General features: G+C 49.8%; 1 protein-coding gene across 5 annotated transcripts in view; it reads left to right on the forward strand.

The window, feature by feature from the left end:
- RNF32 (ring finger protein 32) overlaps nt 1–18915 on the forward strand; it is a 39993-nt gene extending 21078 nt beyond the window's left edge. For 3 of the 5 annotated variants that reach the window (XM_044246911.1, XM_044246913.1, XM_044246912.1), the window contains 2 exons: nt 16563–16775; nt 17481–18915. In XM_044246911.1, coding sequence (XP_044102846.1) covers nt 16563–16775; nt 17481–17732 — 465 coding nt within the window. In that variant the 3' untranslated portion in view covers nt 17733–18915. The remainder of the gene's footprint in view (nt 1–16562; nt 16776–17480) is intronic. The other 2 variants (XM_044246914.1, XM_044246915.1) reach the window with 2 other exon arrangements.
- Nucleotides 18916–22279: the final 3364 nt, after the last annotated feature.

Raw genomic sequence — 22279 nt, forward strand, 5'->3', positions numbered from 1 at the left:
ATCTACAATTTTAATGTATAATTTTAGTGAAATCTGAAAATTACTGAACGAGGCCATTGAATGCCACATTACCTAGGACTGTACAGATGCATCTAGACCATGTGGATAAATTACGCTACTATAAACTACTGGGTAAAAGATGGTTGAGGAACAGGATATTCACAAAGTCTCAAAGCATCGACCCACAGATTATGTATAATTTGCAAAGTGTATGAGAAGCCTTTACATCAGAAAGGTCCAGCAGACATCTCAACCTAATGATCGAAATTACCAATAACTGCACAAGTTGATACCACGTGCTCCTAATGTGCACAGAGTGTACTAGAACAAAACATCACCTTTATACTTTCATGCCAAAAATGCTTAACCTGAACCCAATCAAGAAAGCATGTGATCAAGTAAATCCAAAATGAGGAATATCCTCATAATTCAAAAAAAAAAAAAAAGACTAAACAAAAGTAAGAACCTGTTCTTACTGTTCACCTATTAGATTGCAAGAATTGGAAAATGTGATGATAATTATCTAGTACTGATGAGAACAAGAGCTAAATGGACATTCTTATAAGACATTGGTAGGACAAAGAATGTACATCCTTCAGGCTGACAGCTCTCTGAGCCATCTCTAGAAGTCACCCTACAGCTATACACGTATGCTGAGACGCATCCATGACTCGTTCACTACGGCAATGATTATAAAAGAGAAAGAACCAGAAACAGCCAAAGAGTCCGCCACCAAGGAACATCCACACAGTGATTACTACATAGCCATTGTAAAGACCAAGTGAGATGTATATGTGGGGGTAGAAAAAGATTTCCAAGAAAAGGCAACAAGGAAGAATAATAAGTAGATAAGGTATCATGATAGGGTTAAACTATAATAGTAATTACAGCAAACATGATTGAGATGAATTTCCTTATTAAATAACAAACTTGAATTACATTAAAAATCCACTAATAGCTGCTTATGAGAGAAACATTTGAATCAAATGAAATAAAAATGCTTTATATAAAGGCATGCTCAAAAATAAATGATGCAAATGCAAATAAATAGAAAATCACAGAGCACATGGGTGGCTCAGTTGGTTAAACATCTGCCTTCGGCTCAAATCAGGATCCCAGGGTCCTGGGATCGAGCCCCACATCAGGGTCCCTGCTTACCATGGAGTCTGCTGCTCCCTCTCCCTCTAGCGCCCCCCCCACTCATGCTTTTTCTCTCTCTCTCTCTCTCAAATAAAATCTTTTTTTAAAAAAAAGGCAAAAGCCGTGAAAAAATAGAAAATCACAATAAAATAAAGGAGTATTAAAACACATCAGGAAATTCAGAGTCTAAGTTACATTCTGTCCTGGCGCTTGTGACAGTGAACACACTAGAGTTCTATGGTGTGTAGCTAACGCTGTATTTAGGGGCCACTAGGATTAAGCACATTTATTATTAAACAAGAAAGATGAAAAATAATGAACTAACCATTTAAGTCAGAAAGCTATTTAAACACTAAAGAATTTTTAAATGTAGGAAGTAGAAAGTATAAAGATAAAAGAAGTAATTTATTAGGATAAAAGTAAAACCAGTAAGTGAAGCCAATAGCTGATATTTCAGGAAAGAGAAACTAGAAGTGACTATCTTTTCAGTGATTGGAAAACTTCCGAGTACAAGATAAAGTCTCACCAGGGTTAAAACAGATAAAACAGTGTAGACACACAGAATGGAAGGCATAACCATAGATGTGTAAATCGTTTTAAAATGATAAGACTTGTATGCAAATTCATGCTCTTAAAGCTGAAATTATTTACCTCCGATCAAAATAGGAAACACAATTGGAAGGGGAGGTGAACCATGAGAGACTATGGACTCTGAAAAACAATCCGAGGGGTTTGAAGTGGCGGGGGGGTGGGAGGTTGGGGTACCAGGTGGTGGGTATTATAGAGGGCACGGATTGCATGGAGCACTGGGTGTGGTGAAAAAATAATGAATAATGTTTTTCTGAAAATAAATAAATTGAAAAAAATATATTAAAAAATCTTAAAAAAATAGGAAACACAGAAATATATAAAAATGACTGAGAAAAATGATATTAAATCGTCTCAATCTAAATCTAAACAGCCTTTCTTAGTAATGACAGCAATATCAAGCTAAAGTGACATTTCCTTATCACAGTAAAGACCATATATCAGAAACTAAAAACATATTTTTTAGATACTGAAACCCTAAAGATGCAAAATACGTTATCTATTATCACACTTTGGCCAATTCTTGCCAATGCAATAATACAAGAAAACAAAATACCATGTGTGTGTGTTTGTATTATTTAATATTTAGTACATATATTATCTATACACATGGATTTTAAATCAAAATCATTTGAAGAGTTATTAGAATTATTAGATATTCCAATTCAAGGTAAACATGCAATAATTTTTTCCTATAGAGCAACAAGAATCAGGTACAAAGTGCAGTGGAATAGGATCCTTTTGTAATAATTAACACCTAGAAATAAAGGAACGTACAAACTCTGATCAGGATAAAAATGTTTTCTGGGGTTGACATTAGCAGCGTGGCCAAATAAAATGTTCCTCACTCATATCCACACCCTCCTCCAGCAACGACAGTCCGGCATCCAACCACAGGTAAGAGCACCTCTGTGGGAACTGTGAGTTCCAGCACCACCGAGCAAGCGAGTCAGGAGTCTCACCCAACCATGTGTCCAGTACTAGGGACACACACCTCGGTGCCTGTGGACCCTGAGGTGTGCTAGCCCCTCTTGGCCACAGTCTGTGAGCCCCTGGAGAGCACTGCCTCAGACAATCACCCACATCCAAGAGAGACTTTGTGCAGTCCAGGTTTCCAAAGGAAACCTCCACAACACCCTTGGAGAGGTCCAGAGGACTTACACTTTACCCATGTCACCCCTCCACCAAGGAGGCACAGCTCGGGCCCAAGAGAGATCTTCTTGGCCATGATTTCTCCTGCAGGGGAACGTGAGAGCTTGTGAGTGAGCACCCAGCTTCTTGGGCTGTGTGTGACATACCAAAGGGACTCATCCTTCCATCCAGCATACTGAGCCATGAGCTGCATGACCGGGGGTGGGAAGAAACTGGAAGAGCAGCAGGTAGGACTCCTGAGGGCATGAAAAACAAAAGGGCCCTACTGACTGTTGCAGCCTCCATCAAGAAGCCCCAGGGGAGGTGCTTCACCTGTGGATCCCCCCACGGGGCCCCTAGTGCCACATGTGCCTCCTCACCCACACCCTGTGGCTGGTTCTCTGCTCACACTCCTGATGGCGACAGCCAGGAAGCACATGCAGAGAGCCAGCCTGCATCTGGGGGCCGGGGGGAAGAACACAGACTGGAGCTTCAGCATCACCCTGGGGAAAGTCGAAGGGAGGCCATCGGCACCTGGCCTGGCGTGATGCAGAGTCCAGAGAAGGCACACAAGCGTAAGAATTCTGCCATAAGAGGAGCACGACATGGAGCAGGAGTATCCACAGGAGGTCTGAGAAAGCCTCAGAACCCATACAGGGCTGACAGAAAGGACATCTCTCCTGATGCTACTCAGTAAAGACATAGGAGGCCACTGTTACTTTGGTTTGGTGACAGCAACGCAGGACTGAAAGAAACGTGAAAATCAGGACGATATGATACCACCAAAGGGTCTCGGCAGCCTCCTAGTCACCAAGCAAAAACGTGGCGAGCTACAGCCTGGTGAAGAATTCGAAACAGGCATTTGAAGAAAGCTCAGGTGCAGGAAAACAAAAAGACGCATTTGATGGAATCAGGAAAATAATATGTGAGAAAAGTGACAAGCTCAATAGAAATAACAAAGAACCAAGGAAGTTCTGGAGCCTAAGAGCAGAGATGGCGTCACCGTCGGAACGGATCGGGCAGAGGGAAGAACCTGTGAACTAGAAGAAAGGAACTTGGAAATTATCCAGTCAGAGGCAAACAAAGAAAAAAGAATGAACAAGAGTGAAGAAAGCGGATGTGACCTTTGTGATACTATCCAAGGAAACAGTCTGTGAATTGGAGTCTCAGAGGAGAGAGGAAGGGGCAGAAAGCTGATCAAAAGAAATCATAGCTAAGAACTGCCTGAATCGGTGAGAAATTTGGAGAGCAAAGTTTATGGAGCTCAGAGTCACCAAACAAACTCACTTTAAAGAGATCTCCCCCAGGGTGCCTGGATGGCTCAGTTAAGCGTCTGCCTTCGGCTCAGGTCATGATCCTGGGGTCCTGGGAATGAGCCTTTCTGGCGCCAGCTTCCCTGCTCAGCGGGGAGTCTGCTTCTCCTTCTCCCTCTGCCCCTCCCCCACACGTGTGTACCCTCGCTCTCTCTCAACTAATAAAATCTTCAAAAAATATAGATCTTCCCAAAATATATTATAATAAAACTCAAAAACCAAAGAATCTTAAAAGCAGCAAGAGAAAAACATTCCACACTCACAGGGGAACACCCATAAGGCATATTTCCCAGCAGAGATGTGGCCAGCAGGACAAAATACTCAGAGTGCTGGAAGGAGAAATTTCAACTGACCACACTCTCTGGCAAAGGTGGACTTCAGAAACGAAGGACGAATAAAGATGTTCCCAGACAAACAGATCTGAGGGAGGCCATCACCACTGGGCCTGCCTTACGAGAATGCAAAAAGCTCTTCTCAAGCTGAGATGACAGGAGGCTCATCAGTAACGCGCCAATACAGGACTATACACAGCACGGCAGGAGAGCTAAATACGTAGGCAAATTCAGACTCCTAATACTGTAACATGATGGGTGGGAAACTCTCACCTCTGTGTGCAGATTAAAGGACAAAAGTACCAAAAATACCTAGATCTACGCCGATTTGTCAGTGAACGTACAGTACAAAAAGGTAGACCATGGAGCATCTGGGTGGGTCAGTGGATTGCGTGTCCAGCTCTCGAGTTTGGCTCAGGTCTTGATTCAGGGTCCTCTCAGGGTCCTGAGATCAAGCCCGCCATCAGGCTCCATGCTCAGTGGGGGTCTGCTTGAGACTCTCTCCCTCTGCTCCTCCCCCTGCTTGCCCTTGCTCACATGCCCACCCGCTCTCACTCAAATAAATAAAATCTTCAAAAAAAAAAAAAAAGGAATATAAGCTTGCCAGTAACATGAAGCTTGAAAATCTAGAAAGCACAGACTAAGAGATTTGAAATAAAATGCAGCTCTCAGCCTTGGGTTCTCCTGGCATCCGTCCTGCTGGTGTCAGAGCTGAAGGTGCGCACTCAAGTCCAGCTTCAGGAAAAGCAGCGTATGCAGCTTTCCTAATAATCCACCTTTAAAAAAAAAAAAAAACAAATTCCAAAGCCAGAATGAACAATGACTTTATCAAGCCTCCTCTGGGTGGGGGCCTAGCTTTGTAACATAGTGACATTCCAGAAATGCCAGCTTTTCCTCCAGAAGTCAGCCTCGCGGCCCGTGCCTTCTCACGGGCCTGGGCACCCACCACCCTCCCACCACCTAAAAGTGCATGGAACTGTACATTAGTAAACAGACATCTGATGTTTGAATTTGAGAAATTAGTAAGTTTACAAAGCGAAATGTGCAGTAACAATATGCTACCTTCAGGGGAAAAGTCTATAATAGGAAAGAAAGTCAAAGAGGGAGAAAAGTGTGACATTTTTAGGCATAATAAATTAGAAGGTGCTTCTGTTTAGAGCTTCAAGATCTCGCCAAGATAGACATGTTCTTAATACTGTATATTAGATTAGTGCAGGTCATTCTGTTTTTATAAGCTGACCCTTCTTTCTTAGAACTCTGGCCTTGCCTTTTCCTTCCTCTGTTACAGGGGGACTAATGAAGTCTTTTCTAAACTTTGGCTTCCATGAACCTATTGGATGTTAACTAATTAATACAATATAGAGTTTGTCTTTCTACATACAGTAATGCTTCCATACACTGAGAATTTCTTCTTGCAGATTTTTCTTCCTTTAAAATGTCATTGGCACATTCTTAACAAACTGAACAAGAACAAAGTGATGTTGTGTTATAATGTGGGATCTTTTCAATAGATTTCAATCCTGTGTAAAGAACTGAACAGATCAAACGTTGGATTTTGTCTCTGAGTGTCAGAGAATTCAGTTGGAGTCAGCAGTGCCTTTGAGTGGGCACCGGGGCTGTCGGGGATGGCACAGCCGTCCTGGGCGCTCTCACAGCGTGTCTCGGTGGACTCCGGCCAGAGGGGCCTAGAGAGGTCAGGAAAGTCGCTGTGCTCCTACCTGTCCCCAGTGTGTACAGAAAGCCCGAGTGTTGGCCACAATGCAGTGCTTGGTCCTTGAATGCCTTTGATCCTTATCTAGAAATTCTGCTAGCATATGTCATATAATTGAGGTATGGTCTTTTATTGCTGCAATTAAAACTTTTCAAATGCATTATACTATCTCCACCCAAGCTAAAAGTCCTGACCATTGTTTAAAAAGTAAGGTTAGTGATTTGTCAGATGCCCTGGCTGACTTGAGGGGCCGCCCGCTCCCACACCCACCCACATGAGATTTCTCTTACTTTTTTCATTGACATCTCACCAAACAGCATAATGGTCTTAAAGTTTGTTTAGTCCTTTGACTTCCTTTATCACGTAGAGATGGCAAACATTCTGTTGCTAACTTGGAGTGGTTCCAAGCAGCAAGACTGGGAGGGTATTAAACCAGTAAAAGCTTATCAACTGATTCATTGATATGCTGTAAATTCCAGGCTTTTCATTTTGCTTTTGAGGGTGGTCATAAGTCAACACATTAGTAAGCAATTTGCTGACATCCAGACGGATCACTTAGAGAGGCCCCCCGGGCAGACAAAGTTCACCCGGTACTTTTGTTCGTGTATTTTTTTAATGTTTAGCTGGTATGTTACTTGTAAATGACCAGTAATTGCTTTACATATCAATAAGCTAAACTCCTACTTATCAAATATCTGAAATAGAAGACTTAAAAGGAAAAATATATGAAGACATTCATTCTTCTTAAAACTGAATATTTTGCACACTTTGTTTCCATAGAATTAGTAATATCAATCATTGGTTTAAAAACTAGAACTCAACCGGCTGCTTTTGGGGCGAGGGGCAGTTTTTGCCCTTTCAATGACTAAGGGCATCTGACCCAAATACCAGTAAGGAAATAAAGAAAGCAAGAACACATAAGAACTTGAGATGTAAGAAATAGTTAATAATGGCTGCACTTAGAATCGGCCACAACAGGTGGTCGCTAAGTATTGCTGATTTAACGTTATAACTATCACCCTTGCTGACTTTTGACTGTGTGCAGCTGCAAGAGTAAAGTCACAGCAGTTCGCGAGTAGGATTCTGCTGCAAACGGCGGACTGAAGGGTTCTCGGTATCCGTATTAATAAGCTAACGTCGATGTCATGATTAAAAGCTAAATGCCGATGCTTTGTTGAATCTTGATAGTTGGAAATAACTTCACGTCATTCCTCGGAGGCATCGTCCTTTTGTTTTAATCCCAGAAAGGACGCCGTGTTGTCCTCCTTTAGAACGTGGACGTTGGGGCACATATGCGTCCTTGTTTCCAATCTACTGCAAATGTAAAATAGAGATTTTTTAAGGAATGCTAAGGGCCTTAGCATGAATCAGGTGCTTCTCTGGACCTAAGGAATTCATTCGAGGAGATAAGAAATACACACAGGAAAAGATAACAGCGTCCCGCCGACGCTAAGTGCCCAGGGCAGGGGCCCCCAGTGCTGTGAGAGCGGAGAGAGCAAGCTCACGGGAGAGGAGCCACGCACTCCGGGTGCACATGCGGTCCTCGGAGCCTTCGGTGCAGGAAGTCATGGAAACAGGAAAACAGGGCAGTTATTCGTGGGACTCAGCCGGCTGGAAACTCCTACAGGACAGTAATGAGAGGAAAGGTGGGCGCGAGGCCCCAAGGGATCGTGGAGGGATCTCAGCCTCCAGACAGGCCCAGGATGAGGAGTCTGAGATCAAAGAAGAGGTGGTGAGGCCCGTGCTCCAAGAAGACCAGTCGGGCATCAGAGGAGAGCGGGAGGCAGCCCGGCGACTCCTGCCACCGCGGCCCACCCCCTCCCACCTGCTGCCTGGCACAGCTGGCAGAGCTCCCCCCCCCACCCTGCCTGCTCCTGCTGGGCCTCTGCGCCCTCTGCTCAGCCCTCCTTGTTCTGCAAGCTGGAGGCCCCCTTGTGAAAGGTCACCTGGGCCCCCAGGTCGCACAGTGCGGTGCCAGCTGTTCCCACACCGTCGCACCAATCCTGTTCATCACTCACCGCGCAAACACCGAGTGGTAGTTACTTCGGTTAGGAGGAATAAACTACGTTTTAGTCGTCCTTAACCACCTCACGTATAAAAGGCACCGTCACTTCTGCCATTATGAAATGCTTCCAGCTGTAACGAAGGAAGGAAGTACGCTGCGGTACCAAGTGTGAAACTCGGAGGTTCGCCAGGCGGGCTGAAGAGACCCAGACTACAGAAGACACCGTTCCAAGCCCCTTCGGTGACTGATGCCTGCGGTTCTGCTCTCGGCAAAACTCGCCCAGCTCCCTCCCTCCCCCAGCAGAGCCCTAGGGCCACCCCCCGGGGGGTGGTCCCTGTCGCTGCTGCCCCCCAGGTCGCCTTCCAGAGGGGAGACAACAGAGAGCATGTGCCGTTAAGAACGTAAATGTCGGGGGACGCCTGGGTGGCTCAGTTGGTTGGACGACTGCCTCCAGCTCAGGGCGTGATCCTGGAGTCCCGGGATCGAGTCCCACATCGGGCTCCCAGCTCCATGGGGAGTCTGCTTCGCTCTCTGACCTTCTCCTCGCTCATGCTCTCTCTCACTGTCTCTCTCTCTCAAATAAATAAATAAAATCTTTAAAAAAAAAAAAAAAAAAAAAGAACGTAAATGTCGGAAAGCAGAGAGAGCGCAGAGGAGGAAGCGAAGCCGGAGACGGGGACCGAGTGGGCCGCGGTGGGTCTCGGCGCGGGGAGGCTGCGGGAGAGCCGCGCACACCCCAAGCCCGAGCGACCCCCCGCGAGGGCGAGTGGCTCCGGCCTGCACCGGGCGGGCTCCCGTGGGGGAGGCGCGGGTGGCCGTCGCCGCGGGCCGCCTGCTGAGGTGAGAGCCGCGGGGGCTGTACCCGGCTGCTGGGCGAAGCGACCCGGGACGCGGCAGGCTGAGCAGCGGACACTCGGACGCTCGTTCAGAACAAACTGAACTCAGGCCGCCCTGGTGGTTCTCACCTGTCAGCGGATCCCGTTCCGAGCCAAGAGAGACTTCACATGCTTAGCCTGCATGTTACACCGCACAAAGCCGTTTCAACAAAAATAGAAGAGCATTTGGTTCACACGTGACATCCCCAAAATTGCAGTGTGCGTCCCGTCCTCCGCGCGTGTCTCACCGTGCGCGGACAAAGAGCTCGAGACGGGGCCTCGCCCGCAGCCGGCCGGGCTCTGGTCCGCACCTGCTCCGCTCCCGCCCCATCGCCCCGGAAGCGGATTTTAGGAGGGACAGGGCGCGGGGGCAGCTCGGGGCGGAGAGGCTGTGGATTTCCGTGTGGGAGGGAGACAGGCGGCCTTAAACCGCCACGACGCCCAGACGAGCTTTCTTCAAAGACGCCGCGGTGCGTCGTGCGGAGGTGCGAGCGGAAGCCGGGCCTGAGCGCCGCACCCCGCCGGCCGTTCTCGCGCGTCGGGCCGAAACCCCGCGGGCGACGGAGCCTCAGGCCCAGCCGCCGCCGCTCTCGGCCCACGCGGGGCCTACGGGTCACTCAACAACCACCACAGCCACAAAACGGAGGCAAAAGAAAGACGGTTTCTGAGGAAAATGGGGAGAGGTCACTAAACGTCGTCCCTGGGGGACATTCTGAAGGACGCCTTTCGCGAAGAAAGAAAAGGACCGGAGGTTCCTCGACCCGGGAAGGGGCGCGGCGCGAAGACCGTGGCACGCGCGCAAACACGGAGCCGACGCGGACTCTGAGCAACACCGGCGTCCTCCGGCACGAAGGCCCCGGCCGCAGCCCGGCCGCTGCAGCGCCCCGAGCCCCTTCTGGCGTGGGCGGAGGAAGCTCGGACGGACTTCCCGCGGGAAGCGTCTCGCGGACGCGCACGAAAGAATGAGACGGGGTTTCCACGTTCACACCGGTGCAGAGAAAACTGGTCACAGACACGTCCACGCGGGCGCCCAGGCTCCGTGGGTGCGGCCTTCGGCCCCTCAGCTCCGTCCGGATCCTGGAGCCGGGTCGGCTCGGCGGGGCGTGCTCCTCCCCCTGACCGTCTCATGCTGTCTCTCTCCTGCCCCCTCTCTCTCTCTCAGGTCAATAAAGAAAACCCTTTTCCTAAAAATAACTAAACACATCGATGAAGTCTCCACAGCAGACACTTCCCGCAGCACGACCAGACGACGCGGGACGGGCGCGCACCCGGCGGCCTCCAGACGGAGCGCGCGGGGAGGACCCGGCCGCCTCAGGGGGCGCGGGAGAGAGCGGCGCAGGCGCAGACGTGTGCGTGACGTGTGCGTGACGTGTGCGTGACGCCCGCGCAGACCGACGCACGGAGCGCTCGGCCCGGAGGAGGCGCGCGGACGTCAGGCCGAGGCCTCAGGGAGCGGAGCAGCCGCGGGCGAGCGCCGCGCCCGGGCTCGGCCAGACCCGCAGACGCTGGGCTGGGTCCCGTCCCACGGCCCAGGAGGAAGACGCGCAGCCGGAAACGTGCACCATCGGTGAAGCAGCGGCGCTGTCTCCGACACCGGGAGACGGGAGCCAGTTCGCAACAACCGCCGGGAAGGCCGACGCGCTGACGCGAGCCGAGCCGAACTGACGGCACAACGGACGGCGCCCGCGGCGGCGGCGTCCGTTCCTTCCCCACCCGCACCCGCGCCCGCGCCCGCACCCGTCGCAGAACCAAACACCGCGGACGGCACTCGCGCTTCCACACACCGGGACGCCCTGGGACGCCGCTGCGGTCTGCGGGTGACCCCGGGGAGCGCTCGGACCGGAACTCGGAGCTGGAGCCCCTCCCGCGACCTACGGGCTGCGAGGCCCGGGCAGTGCTTCCCGCCAGCGCCGAAGCGCCTGCCGTGGCTGGTGCGCAGCCCGAGCCTGGGCGAAGGCGAGACGGAGCGGGAGGCGTCGGAGAACACCGCAGGGCGAGGCAGCACGAGGTCGGGCGCTCCGGCCCCAGACCCGGAGTAATAAAGGCGACGAGGCGGGCGCAGGACGAGGCGCACCTGGAAGAGGTGACGGGGCTGTCCTCGCCAGGGCCCCTTGGAGTCACCAAGCACAGCACTGAAAGCGTGTCCGCTGTGTTTCCATCTAAGCTGCTTTGTCTCCGGCTGCAGGAACCCACCCCATGTCGGAACGGTTGGGGTTCCCGCAGGCCTCCGGGCGCCCGCAGATCTGTTCTCACAGCGGATCCGCCGCTGCGGTACGAACTGTGCGTGCACGCGGCCTCCGCTCCGCGCTGGCTCCTGGCCCTCTGAGGCTCACGGTGGTCCCCAGCCCCTGGAGCTGGGCGGTCACACCCCCAGGAAGCGGATGAAAGCCAAATAACTTGGACTCTTCCAATCAAGCAGGAGACCTCAGCAACAGTTCTCAAACGAGCGAGCATCAGAGTCCCCAGCTGGCTGCCGCTGCCCAGGTCGGGTCCAGCAGGTCGGGGCACGGCTGGGACTCGGCATTTCTAACAGGCTTCCGGGGGAGGCCGAGGCCGCTGTCCCAGCTCCACAGTTGAGAACCAGCCCCGGTCAGTCAGTCACACTCATGCCTCTCCTCCAGACAACACTTCTGTGTTCAGAAATAATTTCAGAATATGCCTCATCACCCGAAATTCTTTGTAAGGTCTGGAATAGAATGTGACCCCTTTTCTCTGAGCATAATTTTGGAGGAACGATCTTACATTCCATTCCATGTATACCTGGGAGATGGCTCGCACTTCAAGAAAACTCAGCACACTGCGTCATGAAACCTGAACCAGAGCCCGTCCTACAGATTTCCAAGGACTTCTCCCTTTTACACCGCAGGGAACTCTTCTGTCAATCATTTGTTTAGAGAGTATCAGATAGTCGAAGAGCCAAAGAACAAAGAAAAAATCAAAGCCCTAGGATTCACCGAATGACCCTCAGTTGAAGAACCTCAGTAAAGCTACATCTGCCTGGCAGTTCAGCGGGGGCAGCGGCACCAGCTTCCCCGCAGCAGGCGAGCTTCCTCCAGGCCTCCAAATACAGACGCTCCTCGACCGATGGCAGCACGAGCTCCCGACAAAACCATCGTAAATCAAAAATATCATTAAATCAAAAATGCATTTCCCACACTTCCCCTCACCAAGGTCACCGCAGAGCACGGCCCACCTGAAGTGCGCCCAGAGCGCTCCCGCGAGCCCGCAGGTGCGCAGTCAGGAAACACGAAGCCTGTGTGACAGTATGGTGTCGAGTCGCTCCTGGACTGTACCGAACGCTGTCCTGAAAGTGACGGATGGGAGGGCGGTGGGGGCGCACCCAGTTGCCGCCCTGCCGACCGTTGACCCTAGTGATCCCACGGCTGCTGGGAGCTGCGGCCACCCGCCGGCATCACCAGGGAGGGTCAGACCTCGAAGCACTAGCCCAGCAAGAGGTCCATGTCCTGAACGTGGACCATGGTTTCTACGAGTGTGTCGCTTTCCCACCATCATCACGTCAAAACATTGTGAGTCAAACTTGTGTAAGTTGGGGGCGTCTTTATGGCTAAAAAATAATTGCAAACAAACCCCCAAAACAAAGGTGCCTGGAAGATTCCCACACACATCATTAAAACCCCAGCCACCAGCCGGGTGAGTGCCTTTCCCTGAAACCCAGCAGTCATCCTGTACCAGCCAGGGACAAAGGCCAGCAGGGGCTCCCTCACCACAGCTGCCCTCCCTTCCTGTGTGTCTCCACGACGTCTTAGGGGAGGAAAAGAAGTGGAAGGGCACACTTCGTCCCTGAAGGCCCATTCTGAGGTCTGACCCCGGAGCCGTAGCTCTGGAGGGGACTTCCGCACTGTGTTCAGACAGGTGGGGCCGTATAAAAACAAACAGAACACACATGAGATATCCCGTGGACCAGAACACTTGAGAGCTGGAAATTCTTACCACCATCTAGAATCTACGTCCCCTGTATCATCCATCTCATTGTCTCTGAGATTCTGACAGGCTTCGTTCCCATCTCCAAGCCCAGCAACACGGGACAGGTGTGGTCACTCAACCAGGACACTTCTAACTGCTGGAGCAAACAGCCCCCAGATTTCAGGGACTCAGAGCAGTGCAGCCAGGGACGAGTGCAGCCAGCCACCCTGTAGGAGGCAGACTCTGTCCCCTCCAGCCTTTTGCTGGGCTGTCCCCGGAGCAGCAAAGTCGTGTGAGTCCAGCCCGGAGACCCCCACGTCCACTTGGAAGAGCTAGCACGGGAGGAATGGAAGTGTGAGTCTCTGGACGGGATGCCAACTTCTCCAGACAGCTCTGTGCTGGGGAAGGAGCGGCAAGAGAGTAAGAGGGGGACAGCCAGCACAGCCCTTGGAAAGATGACTCCATAGCTATTTACGTGTTCAAAAAGGAGCCCCCCGGTGTGGCCCTGGCCGAGTGACGTCCCTGGGCCTCGGGCACTATGTCACTCTCCAACAACCCCACTCCATGTAGCACTGTCCGCGGGAGCCACCAGCCACATGCCGTGTGCGCCTCTCGAGTCCTTGAAGTGAGGCCAGTCTGAGTCGAAACAGGCTAGATAGACAAGATCTCAAGGACTTAATGGGAAAAAAAGAATAAAATACCTCATTCATAGTTTATTCAATTGACATATTTTGAAATAATATTTTGGATATGCTGGGTTAAGTAAAACTTGAAAATTAATTTTACCTTTAAAAATTTTTTTGAAAATGTGGCTTCTGCAAGTTTTAGGATTAGTTTCAAGTTTAGATGTGGCTCATGTTACATTTCTTTTGCAGAGGGACGATCTAGAGTAGCTAGCTCTTACATTTTAGAAAGTTCTAAAAACAATGACGCTTAAGGGGGGTTTTTCTAAGTGTATCACACTATTTTGAGAAGATAAAAATAATGAAGTCCACCCCCAAAACTCTCTTTCAATTTGAAGATATTGACACACGATGTTACACTGATTTCGGGTGTGCAACACAGAGACTCCCGAGTGTGTCCAGCGTGCGGTGCTCCCCACGGGCGTAGCTCCCATCTGTCCCCACATGGCTCTGACACACCAGCACTGACCGTCCTCCCGCAGCTGTGCCTTTCTTCCCCGTGACGCGTCTGTCCGTACCTGGAAGCCGTGGTATTTGTCTTGCTCTGACTTATTGCACTGAGGATAGTACCCTCTAGGTCCATCTCTGTTGTCACAAATCACACAATGTCATCATTTTTATGGTTGTCTAATATTGCTCTGTGTGTGTGTGTGTGTGTGTGTGTACCACATCCATTTATCCATGGATGGACACATTGCTTATTTCCATATCTTGGCTATTATAAACAATGCTATAATAAGCATAAACAATACATATATCTTTTCAAATTAGGGTTTTCTGGGCAAATATCCAGTACTGAACTATTAGATCATATGGTAGTTCCAATTTTTTGAGAAATTTCTATACTGTTTTCCACAATGGCTGTCCCAGTCTACATCCCCACCAGCAGTGCATGAGCACTCTTCCCCAAAACTCTTTAATAAAAACCATTCACTCTGCCCCTACCCAACGCCCTAGCTGTTTCCAGTCTTAAGATTTTCTCAACTAAGATTGCCTTTTCTCTGGTAATCCAGATCTTTACAACCTAACTGAAAACCATGAAACTATTCTTCCTTCCAAGCCTAGCAAAGGAGAATGACTTCTGGACTCTTGAAGCCCTTTGTAATCACAAAATCACTTTTCTATGTAGGCATTGTTCCTAACATGTTTGTTCCTGGGAACTCACACAGGACTTACGGCAAGATGGACAAACCATCCAAGACCTGTATAACTGTAACCAAGACACTAACAAAACAGTAACTGTCTTAATAAAACCCCTACTAAAGATTTAGACACGTTAAATTTCTAACAAACCAATAATCGTAAAACTGTTACCTTTTGGAAAGAAGTGGTGGAAAAACCAGGGAGCATCACACAGTAAATACTTCCAAATCAGAACATAGACCAAAACAGTCTGGGGAGGAATAGAGAGTGAAGGAGATCATGTTAAACTACTTTGCAGTTAGCAACTGTGGCTTCTACAGGATGGAGGCATGTTCCATTTTACTAATCAGACGCCAGCGAATTCTCCCACCAGTGCACGCGCCGTAGCAGGAGGGTCTGTAGAACTCCTGCCTCACCCCGGCCGTTCCCACTGCTTGTCATCAGGAGGTGCTGACAGCCGCCCCACAACCTGCTAAATCGTTGGCCTAAGATCCCGGTGTTTTTCTAAATCCTTTTGTATCAAAAATGTAGTACTTTATAAACTGAGCAGGGGCGAGTTAGAGAACTCTATTCAAGGACAGTGCTTTCAAGGCAAACTCTTTAAAGTTTGAGATAAAAGTAATATGCTGCCTCCATTGTGGTAGACTGGCAAGGGAAACACTTTTAAAGTAAGTCCTAAAGATCTGTTCTGTAGCAAGGGGCTATACAATTATCCATAAATCAATTACCTCCACTAAGGAGGTTTTTAAGGTCCTTGGGCAATGGGAGTTTTTATTATTTTAGGGTTTGGTGAGAAAAACAGAATGAATAAACTAGTTTAGAAGAAGGGGATAATCTTTTTTTTTTTAATGGTCACACTAAGATGATCGTTCATAATCTGCAACCACATTGGGAAGACCGCTGGCCAGCAAAGGGAAGGGAAGAGCGCTGGTTCCAACGGCCAGGCAAGCAGGGCACTGTGGCCGCACGCAGTGAGCGCCCTGCTTGCAGATTAGAATAGATGCTGCCGGGGTGCCTGGGTGGCTCAGTGGGTTAAGCCTCTGCCTTCGGCTCGGGTCATGATCTCAGGGTCCTGGGATCGAGTCCCGCATCGGGCTCTCCGCTCAGTGGGGAGCCTGCTTCCCTCTCCCTCTGCCTGCCGCTCTGCCTATTCGTAATCTCTCTCTCTCTCTGTCAAGCAAATAAATGTCATCTTAAAAAAACAAAAAAACAGATGCTGCCAGAGCAGGGTGGTAATGGGATGAAATTTGTGCAGTTCTAATTCCTCTCTCCTCTCCACTTCCTTTTCCCTTTTTAAAAAATAATTTTATTTATTTGCCAGAGACCACGAGTAGGCAGAGAGGCAGGCAGAGAGAGAGGAGGAAGCAGGCTCCCCGCTGAGCAGAGAGCCCGATGCGGGGCTCGATCCCAGGACCCTGAGATCATGACCTGAGCCGAAGGCAGAGGCTTTAACCCACTGAGCCACCCAGGCGCGCCTCTCCTTTCCCCTTTTATTAGCTCTCAACTTTTAATTATAATGTATTCCTTGTTAACAACCACCAAGACTTAAACCAGGTGGGCATTTCTGAATCTCTTGCTATCTGGACATGGCTTTATTAGGTAAAAATCCATATGTCTGTTTCCCCAAAAAGTCTTATTCAAAGGTAGAAACCTGAGGAAGGTTAGTAAAAAAAAAAGGTGGCCAGGACCCAAGAAGGCGCTTCCTTTGCGCCTACAGGTAGAGCCCCTCCAGGCCTGTCAGTGCCTCCCGCATCCTTTCCAGTTCACAGAGATCAGTCACCGCCTACTGTGCTCCTACAGCACAGACATAGAGGACCTCTTCTGGGAAATCGACCACTGCCTGGCCATAAACCGAAGTGTTCTTCAGCAGCTGGAGGACAGGTGTGGCCACGAGCTCACAGACGAAGACTGGGAAAAGATCCAGATCCAGGTAGGCATGGTCACTAACTGGAAGCCGCAGAGCCCCCCAGGAGTCTGGGTGACATGAGAGGGAAGACTTGGGGACCCTGTGGTGCCGAGCTTTCTGCCCCGGCTGTGCCTGTACGCTGAACATTCGCCATCCAGTCTGGGGTGAGGTCAAGGCCCTTCCATTGGAAAGTGCTTTGATGAAAAGTGCTTTGATGACGCCTTTTTGTGAATAATGAAAACACCAAAGGGAAGACTGCCCCACGTCTTAGCTTCCTTGTTTTCCTTCAAGCCCTAGGCTGCCCTCCTCTGACATCTGTAGTAGCCCTGGGAGAAAGGGAGACCCAGAATTCAACAGAGGAAAAACTTACTTAGAAAATCATTAAAATATGAAAATTTATAAAGAAGTTTGGAAGCTGTGTAGGGTCGAGGATTTTGAAAAAGAGCACCCTTGGTTGCTCAACTAGAAGGAAATCTACACCATTAATGTTCAGCATCTTATACGGTATTTTCGTTCTAAAACTGCTAATCACAAGCAGGTTACTGTCCCTTCCCATCTTCCGCGAGACTGACAGTGCACGTGTAACTGGTGCCATTGAAACAGGGGATGAGACTTCGTTTCTAGAAGTCCGTGTCTCTTGGTACACAGTTCTCACTTAAATTTAGGGAGCTCCCCATCACGACAGAGTTACGACCTGCACAGCAACTCACGTGCTCTTGTGTGTGGCAGGCGCTGCACCGGGAGTCCTACGAGTGTCCCATCTGCCTCACCCCGCTCCCAGCCAGCGCCGACGGTCACCCGGACCCGTGCGAGACGCGCCGCGGCCACTCTTCCCGGGAAACGGTCCTCCTGTCCTGCTCGCATGTGTTCCACCACACGTGTCTCCTTGCCCTGGAGGAGTTCTCCCTGGGGGACAGTTCTCCTTTCCACGTGTGTCCCCTCTGCCGCTCTGGCTATCAGAAGAAAATTCTTGAATGTTGAATTCACAGGAAGAATTATATTGCTCCTGGGCAGCGCTGGGGGAGAGGGATTTACCTCAATTTTGTAAAAACTGTACGAGTTTGGGGTGAAGTACTACCGTGCAATCTGCTCTCCAGGGAAACAGACTCTTAGTGGTTGTACGTAGGGACCCTACATATAACTTAAGAGCTGACAGCGTACCCAATTTTAGTCTTTAGTTTATAAAAATTTCAAATTGATGAGTTTAGTCCATTGAAATAAGTGAGGAATGGATAAAAACTTGAGGAATGGATAAAAACTTGAGGTTCTATCATTTAGTGACTCACTATGCTTCTAGTTGATCGGTTTGGGTCACTCCCCTGCTTTCACAGTCGCCTGATTAAGTGGTTCTGTTTCCACAAGGTTCTGACCGGCGGCAGGAGACCTGCCAGGATGGTCCCGGCTCACCGGGTACACACGGTTACTCAGATCGAGCTAGTGTCTGACCGCAAGCTGGTAACCAAAAACACTTCCAGTTGTCTTGGGTCCCTGCCGTTCCTAGTTACTTGTTTTGTAGTAATTGCTTTATTTCCATGCGATAACTTACCATTATATTTCAGCACTTTGAATATGTAAACCCAAAGTATAAAAATAAAATCTTCAGTGGTATTCATCAGCAGAAGCTGGTAAATCACATTTTCATGACTTGGAGCCACACTATGGCAGCTTGTACAGGAAGAAGAAATCCATGAAACCGCTTTGCTCAGAAGCATCTTCCTGGGGGCTTGGTTGTTTATGATAACAAGTACAGTCGTACAGATCAGGCTGCCGTCGCAGGTAAGGCCCCCATTTCAGTGGCTTACAGAGAACCCTGTTCTTTCTGAACCCCACAGAAAAGGTGGGGTGAGGGCTGAGGGGCTGAGGGGCTGCTCCACGTGGCCTCTGGCTCCCAGGCTCCTCCTGAGTCTGTGGATGTTCTGGTCGCTGGGGAAGAGCAGGCCAAGGTGTTTCATGGCCCACGTGTAGGCACACATCCCGCAGCCACAGCTAACTATGGGACAGAGACACAGGGCGTGAGAACACAGGGGGGAAAAAGACGCAGGTCACCAAGCCCAGGTATGTACATGTCAACGGTGTAGGACAATCCTGGTGTCTTATGGAAAGAAATAAAATATATGTTCCTATGTTTTTAATCTCATCCTTTTAAAATGCTAGTCTGGGGGGCGCCTGGGTGGCTCAGTGGGTTAAGCCTCTGCCTTCGGCTCAGGTCATGATCTCAGGGTCCTGGGATCGAGTCCCGCATCGGGCTCTCTGCTCAGTGGGGAGCCTGCTTCCTCCTCTCTCTCTGCCTGCCTCTCTGCCTACTTGTGATCTCTCTCTGTCAAATAAATAAATAAAATCTTTAAAAAAAAATAAAAAAAATAAAATGCTAGTCTGGTATGTTTTATTTCTAAATAGCTGTATACAAACATATCACTTATGAATAAATACTCATATATTGGGCTGTGCTCAAACATTTTTCAAATGATGGAGTATCCCATTGCAAAATTTAGACAAGAGAAATTTGTTCAAAATCTGTTACAGTCATCCCCTCATCCATAGGAGACGTGTTCCAAGATGCTCCCCGTGGATCCAGGAAACTGCATATGGGGACCAGACCTTATTTTTCAACTACATTTGAATAATAAACTATGATAAAGTTTAATTCATAAATTAGGCTGCAGTAAGAAATTAACAATAACAATAAACAGAACATACTCTAATAAAAGTCATATGAACGTGGTCTCTCTCTCAAAATCCCTTACTATGCTGTACGCACCCTTCTGGGGATGCTGAAGCTGGAAGGTAAATGCCTACACGGCAAGATGAAGTGAGGCGAACGACGTCGGCCCCGGGATGCAGCGTCGGGTTATTCCTGGTCTTCTGATGACCTGGCAGGAGCACCGTCTGCCCGGGACCGTGGGAAGCGGGACTGTGGAAGGGGGCGGTGAGCGTAGGCGTGGGGGACAGCTCTAACTCAGAGACTGCTCTGAACAAGGAATAAGCACTTCTACCCTGACACAGCAGACGGAAGCCGCGCACAGGCCTCAGGCGTCCGTTCAGAAGGCCAACGAGGCAGACGCGTCTCTCTCCCTGTGCCCCGACGGGAGAGCAAGCCACGTGACCAATGCCAGGGCAGTCCGATTCCACTGCCCCAATCTTGGAAGCTGGAGGGAGAGTCCAAGTTTGCTCGGGTCACTGAGTGACAGAGTCCCCTGAGGACTGCGTGTGGCCACATCCCAACACGTTCCTGGGGAGGATGACCTGGCTCTGGCTGCCCAGACTCCCTGCGGGCCTGCCTGCCTTCTGACCCCATTTCTTGAGCTTTCCCACTGACCTCTGTGCTGCTCCATAGCCTTCCAGTAAACTTTTTCCTGCGTATGTGGGCAGAATCCATTTCTGCTCTGCACAACCGAGTACTTTACTCGACATAGGAATTAGTGAATTGTAGGCAGCAAAGTCAGGGAAATCAGTGGAAATGGCATCTGGAATTAGTCCTTCCTGGGGATGAGGGCAGTGAAAATCTCGTGAGTGCTCAGGGATGAGTCTCGGGCAGCTGTGACAATGTCAAATCAGGTCACTTTCTTATCGAAAAACCTTCTGGAATGGCATTCCCATCAAAGGCTTGGGGAGACCCAACTCTTGACCACAGGATACTGAACAAGGACTTCGACAGAGTAGCTGCTTCTCTGGGCAGGTTGACGATGATGACACATTTTCAGGTCAAGTCACAAAAGCCATGCAGACTTCTGTACGATTATAGCACAGCCTCAGGTCTCTTGTATAAAAACTGGGTCACTGACCAAGAAAAAGTTGGGGCCCCCAGAAGTGGGGCATCAGCGGAGGACGTGAGAAAGGAAAATTCTGTGATTCTACTTAAATCTGTCATCGTAATCATGTTTACCTTCCCAGTGGCTGGGTACTTGGCTTATTACCATGCTGATGAGTAAACTCCTAGGACAGGGAAGAGGACTGATCAGTCCTGTCGCTGGAACAGTGCTTGCTGCGACAAGCGCCTCCCCCCGTTTGCTGGACAGGGGCTGGCTGGCCTGCAGCGGGCTCGGCTGCGCTTGGCTCCAAACTGTGAGTTAGATCCAGATACGTTCCCTGAGCTTCGTGAATTTGGTTTCTGGCACCTGCAGCCAAAGAGTTCTGACAAATACAAGAAAGCACAAACTCAGGTGGAACCAAAGAAGAGAAAGCAACAAGAGAGCAAACAGAAAGGGGAAGGAAGGAGGACGAGCTCCACGTCACACACACCCACGTGCACGTGCTTTGGGAGCAAGGCACGCTCGGTTCTGAGCTTCCCCGTCGTGGACCCAAAGGGGACACTCATGTCTGTTCCACTGTGCATCGTGTCCGGGAGTGAAAAACAAGGCAAGCGCCAGGAAAGAATGACTACTCTCTTCTTTTTTTTTTTTTTTTGTAAATGTCTCCTTTCTTCTGTTCTTTGAATTGGTGATTGGGAAGGCCTGGCTGTTGCGGCCCGCAGACGGCATTTCAAGAGAATCGGCTGTGGGGAGTTGGTGAGCTGACATCCTCCTGCCGCTGCCCCTTCGGGTCTGTGTGGGCGCTCGTGGAGGCTTCCAGGCTGCGCGTTAGCACCACGGGGGTCCCGAGCCGACCGCGGGGGAGCCCGCCCTTCACACAGGTGCATAGTCTCACCTCGTGGGCAACCACTGCTCGTCCTCAGACATGACTTTTACCATAAAGACAAAATTAAATGACACAATAAAACGATGCCCACTTAGGCGTCCCTTCAGATAGGCGGTGGTGAGTTTCATGGGACAGAGTTTGTAAAATGTCCCTCCGTGAATTGTAGGCAGCAAAGTCAGGGAAATCAGTGGAAATGGCATCTGGAATTAGTCCTTCCTGGGGATGAGGGCAGTGAAAATCTCGTGAGTGCTGGCCACACCACCGCCAACGACAGCGGCTTCTGGGACGCGCGCTCTGGTGCAGTCTGCGGGGGATGCTCCCTGTAGAGCATCTGGCCGGCTTGTCCGGAACGTGCGTGAGGACGCACTGGCCGTGCGCGTCACGGAGTCTCATGGGGAATCATCTCTAGGGCTGTTTTGATACATATTTACTTCCTAGTAAGTCCCAGGACTATTTGGTTCTTCCATACAAGACAATCTGCACGTAAATGGACATATCTTAATAGACAACAGACGTGCAGCACAGTTAACCACTGTCCAGAAAAGCGGGAAGCCCGTGAAGTGCGCCTGTGGATGGAGCCGGCCGGACCCCTCTGAGGCGACCCACCAGCAGCAGCAGAATTCCCACTTAAAAGAATAACACTGCATAGGGAATACAGTCAATGATAAGATGGTGACAGATGGTAGCCAACGTTGTGTACCCGAAACTAATGTGACACTGTGTGTCAACTATATGCAAAAAAAAGTCAACAAAAATACAAATAAATAAACAATGGATGGATCGGATTTCTTATTCTAGCAAACTAGGCAAACTCAAATGCCTTCTGCAGCCAAGCAGGTAACAGATTAGTGAAGAAAGCAGTTGTTTTGCCAGGATTCCAAAATATGGAACTT

This window comes from Neovison vison, chromosome 4 (genome assembly GCF_020171115.1).
Source record: "Neovison vison isolate M4711 chromosome 4, ASM_NN_V1, whole genome shotgun sequence".
Taxonomy (NCBI): domain Eukaryota; kingdom Metazoa; phylum Chordata; class Mammalia; order Carnivora; family Mustelidae; genus Neogale; species Neogale vison.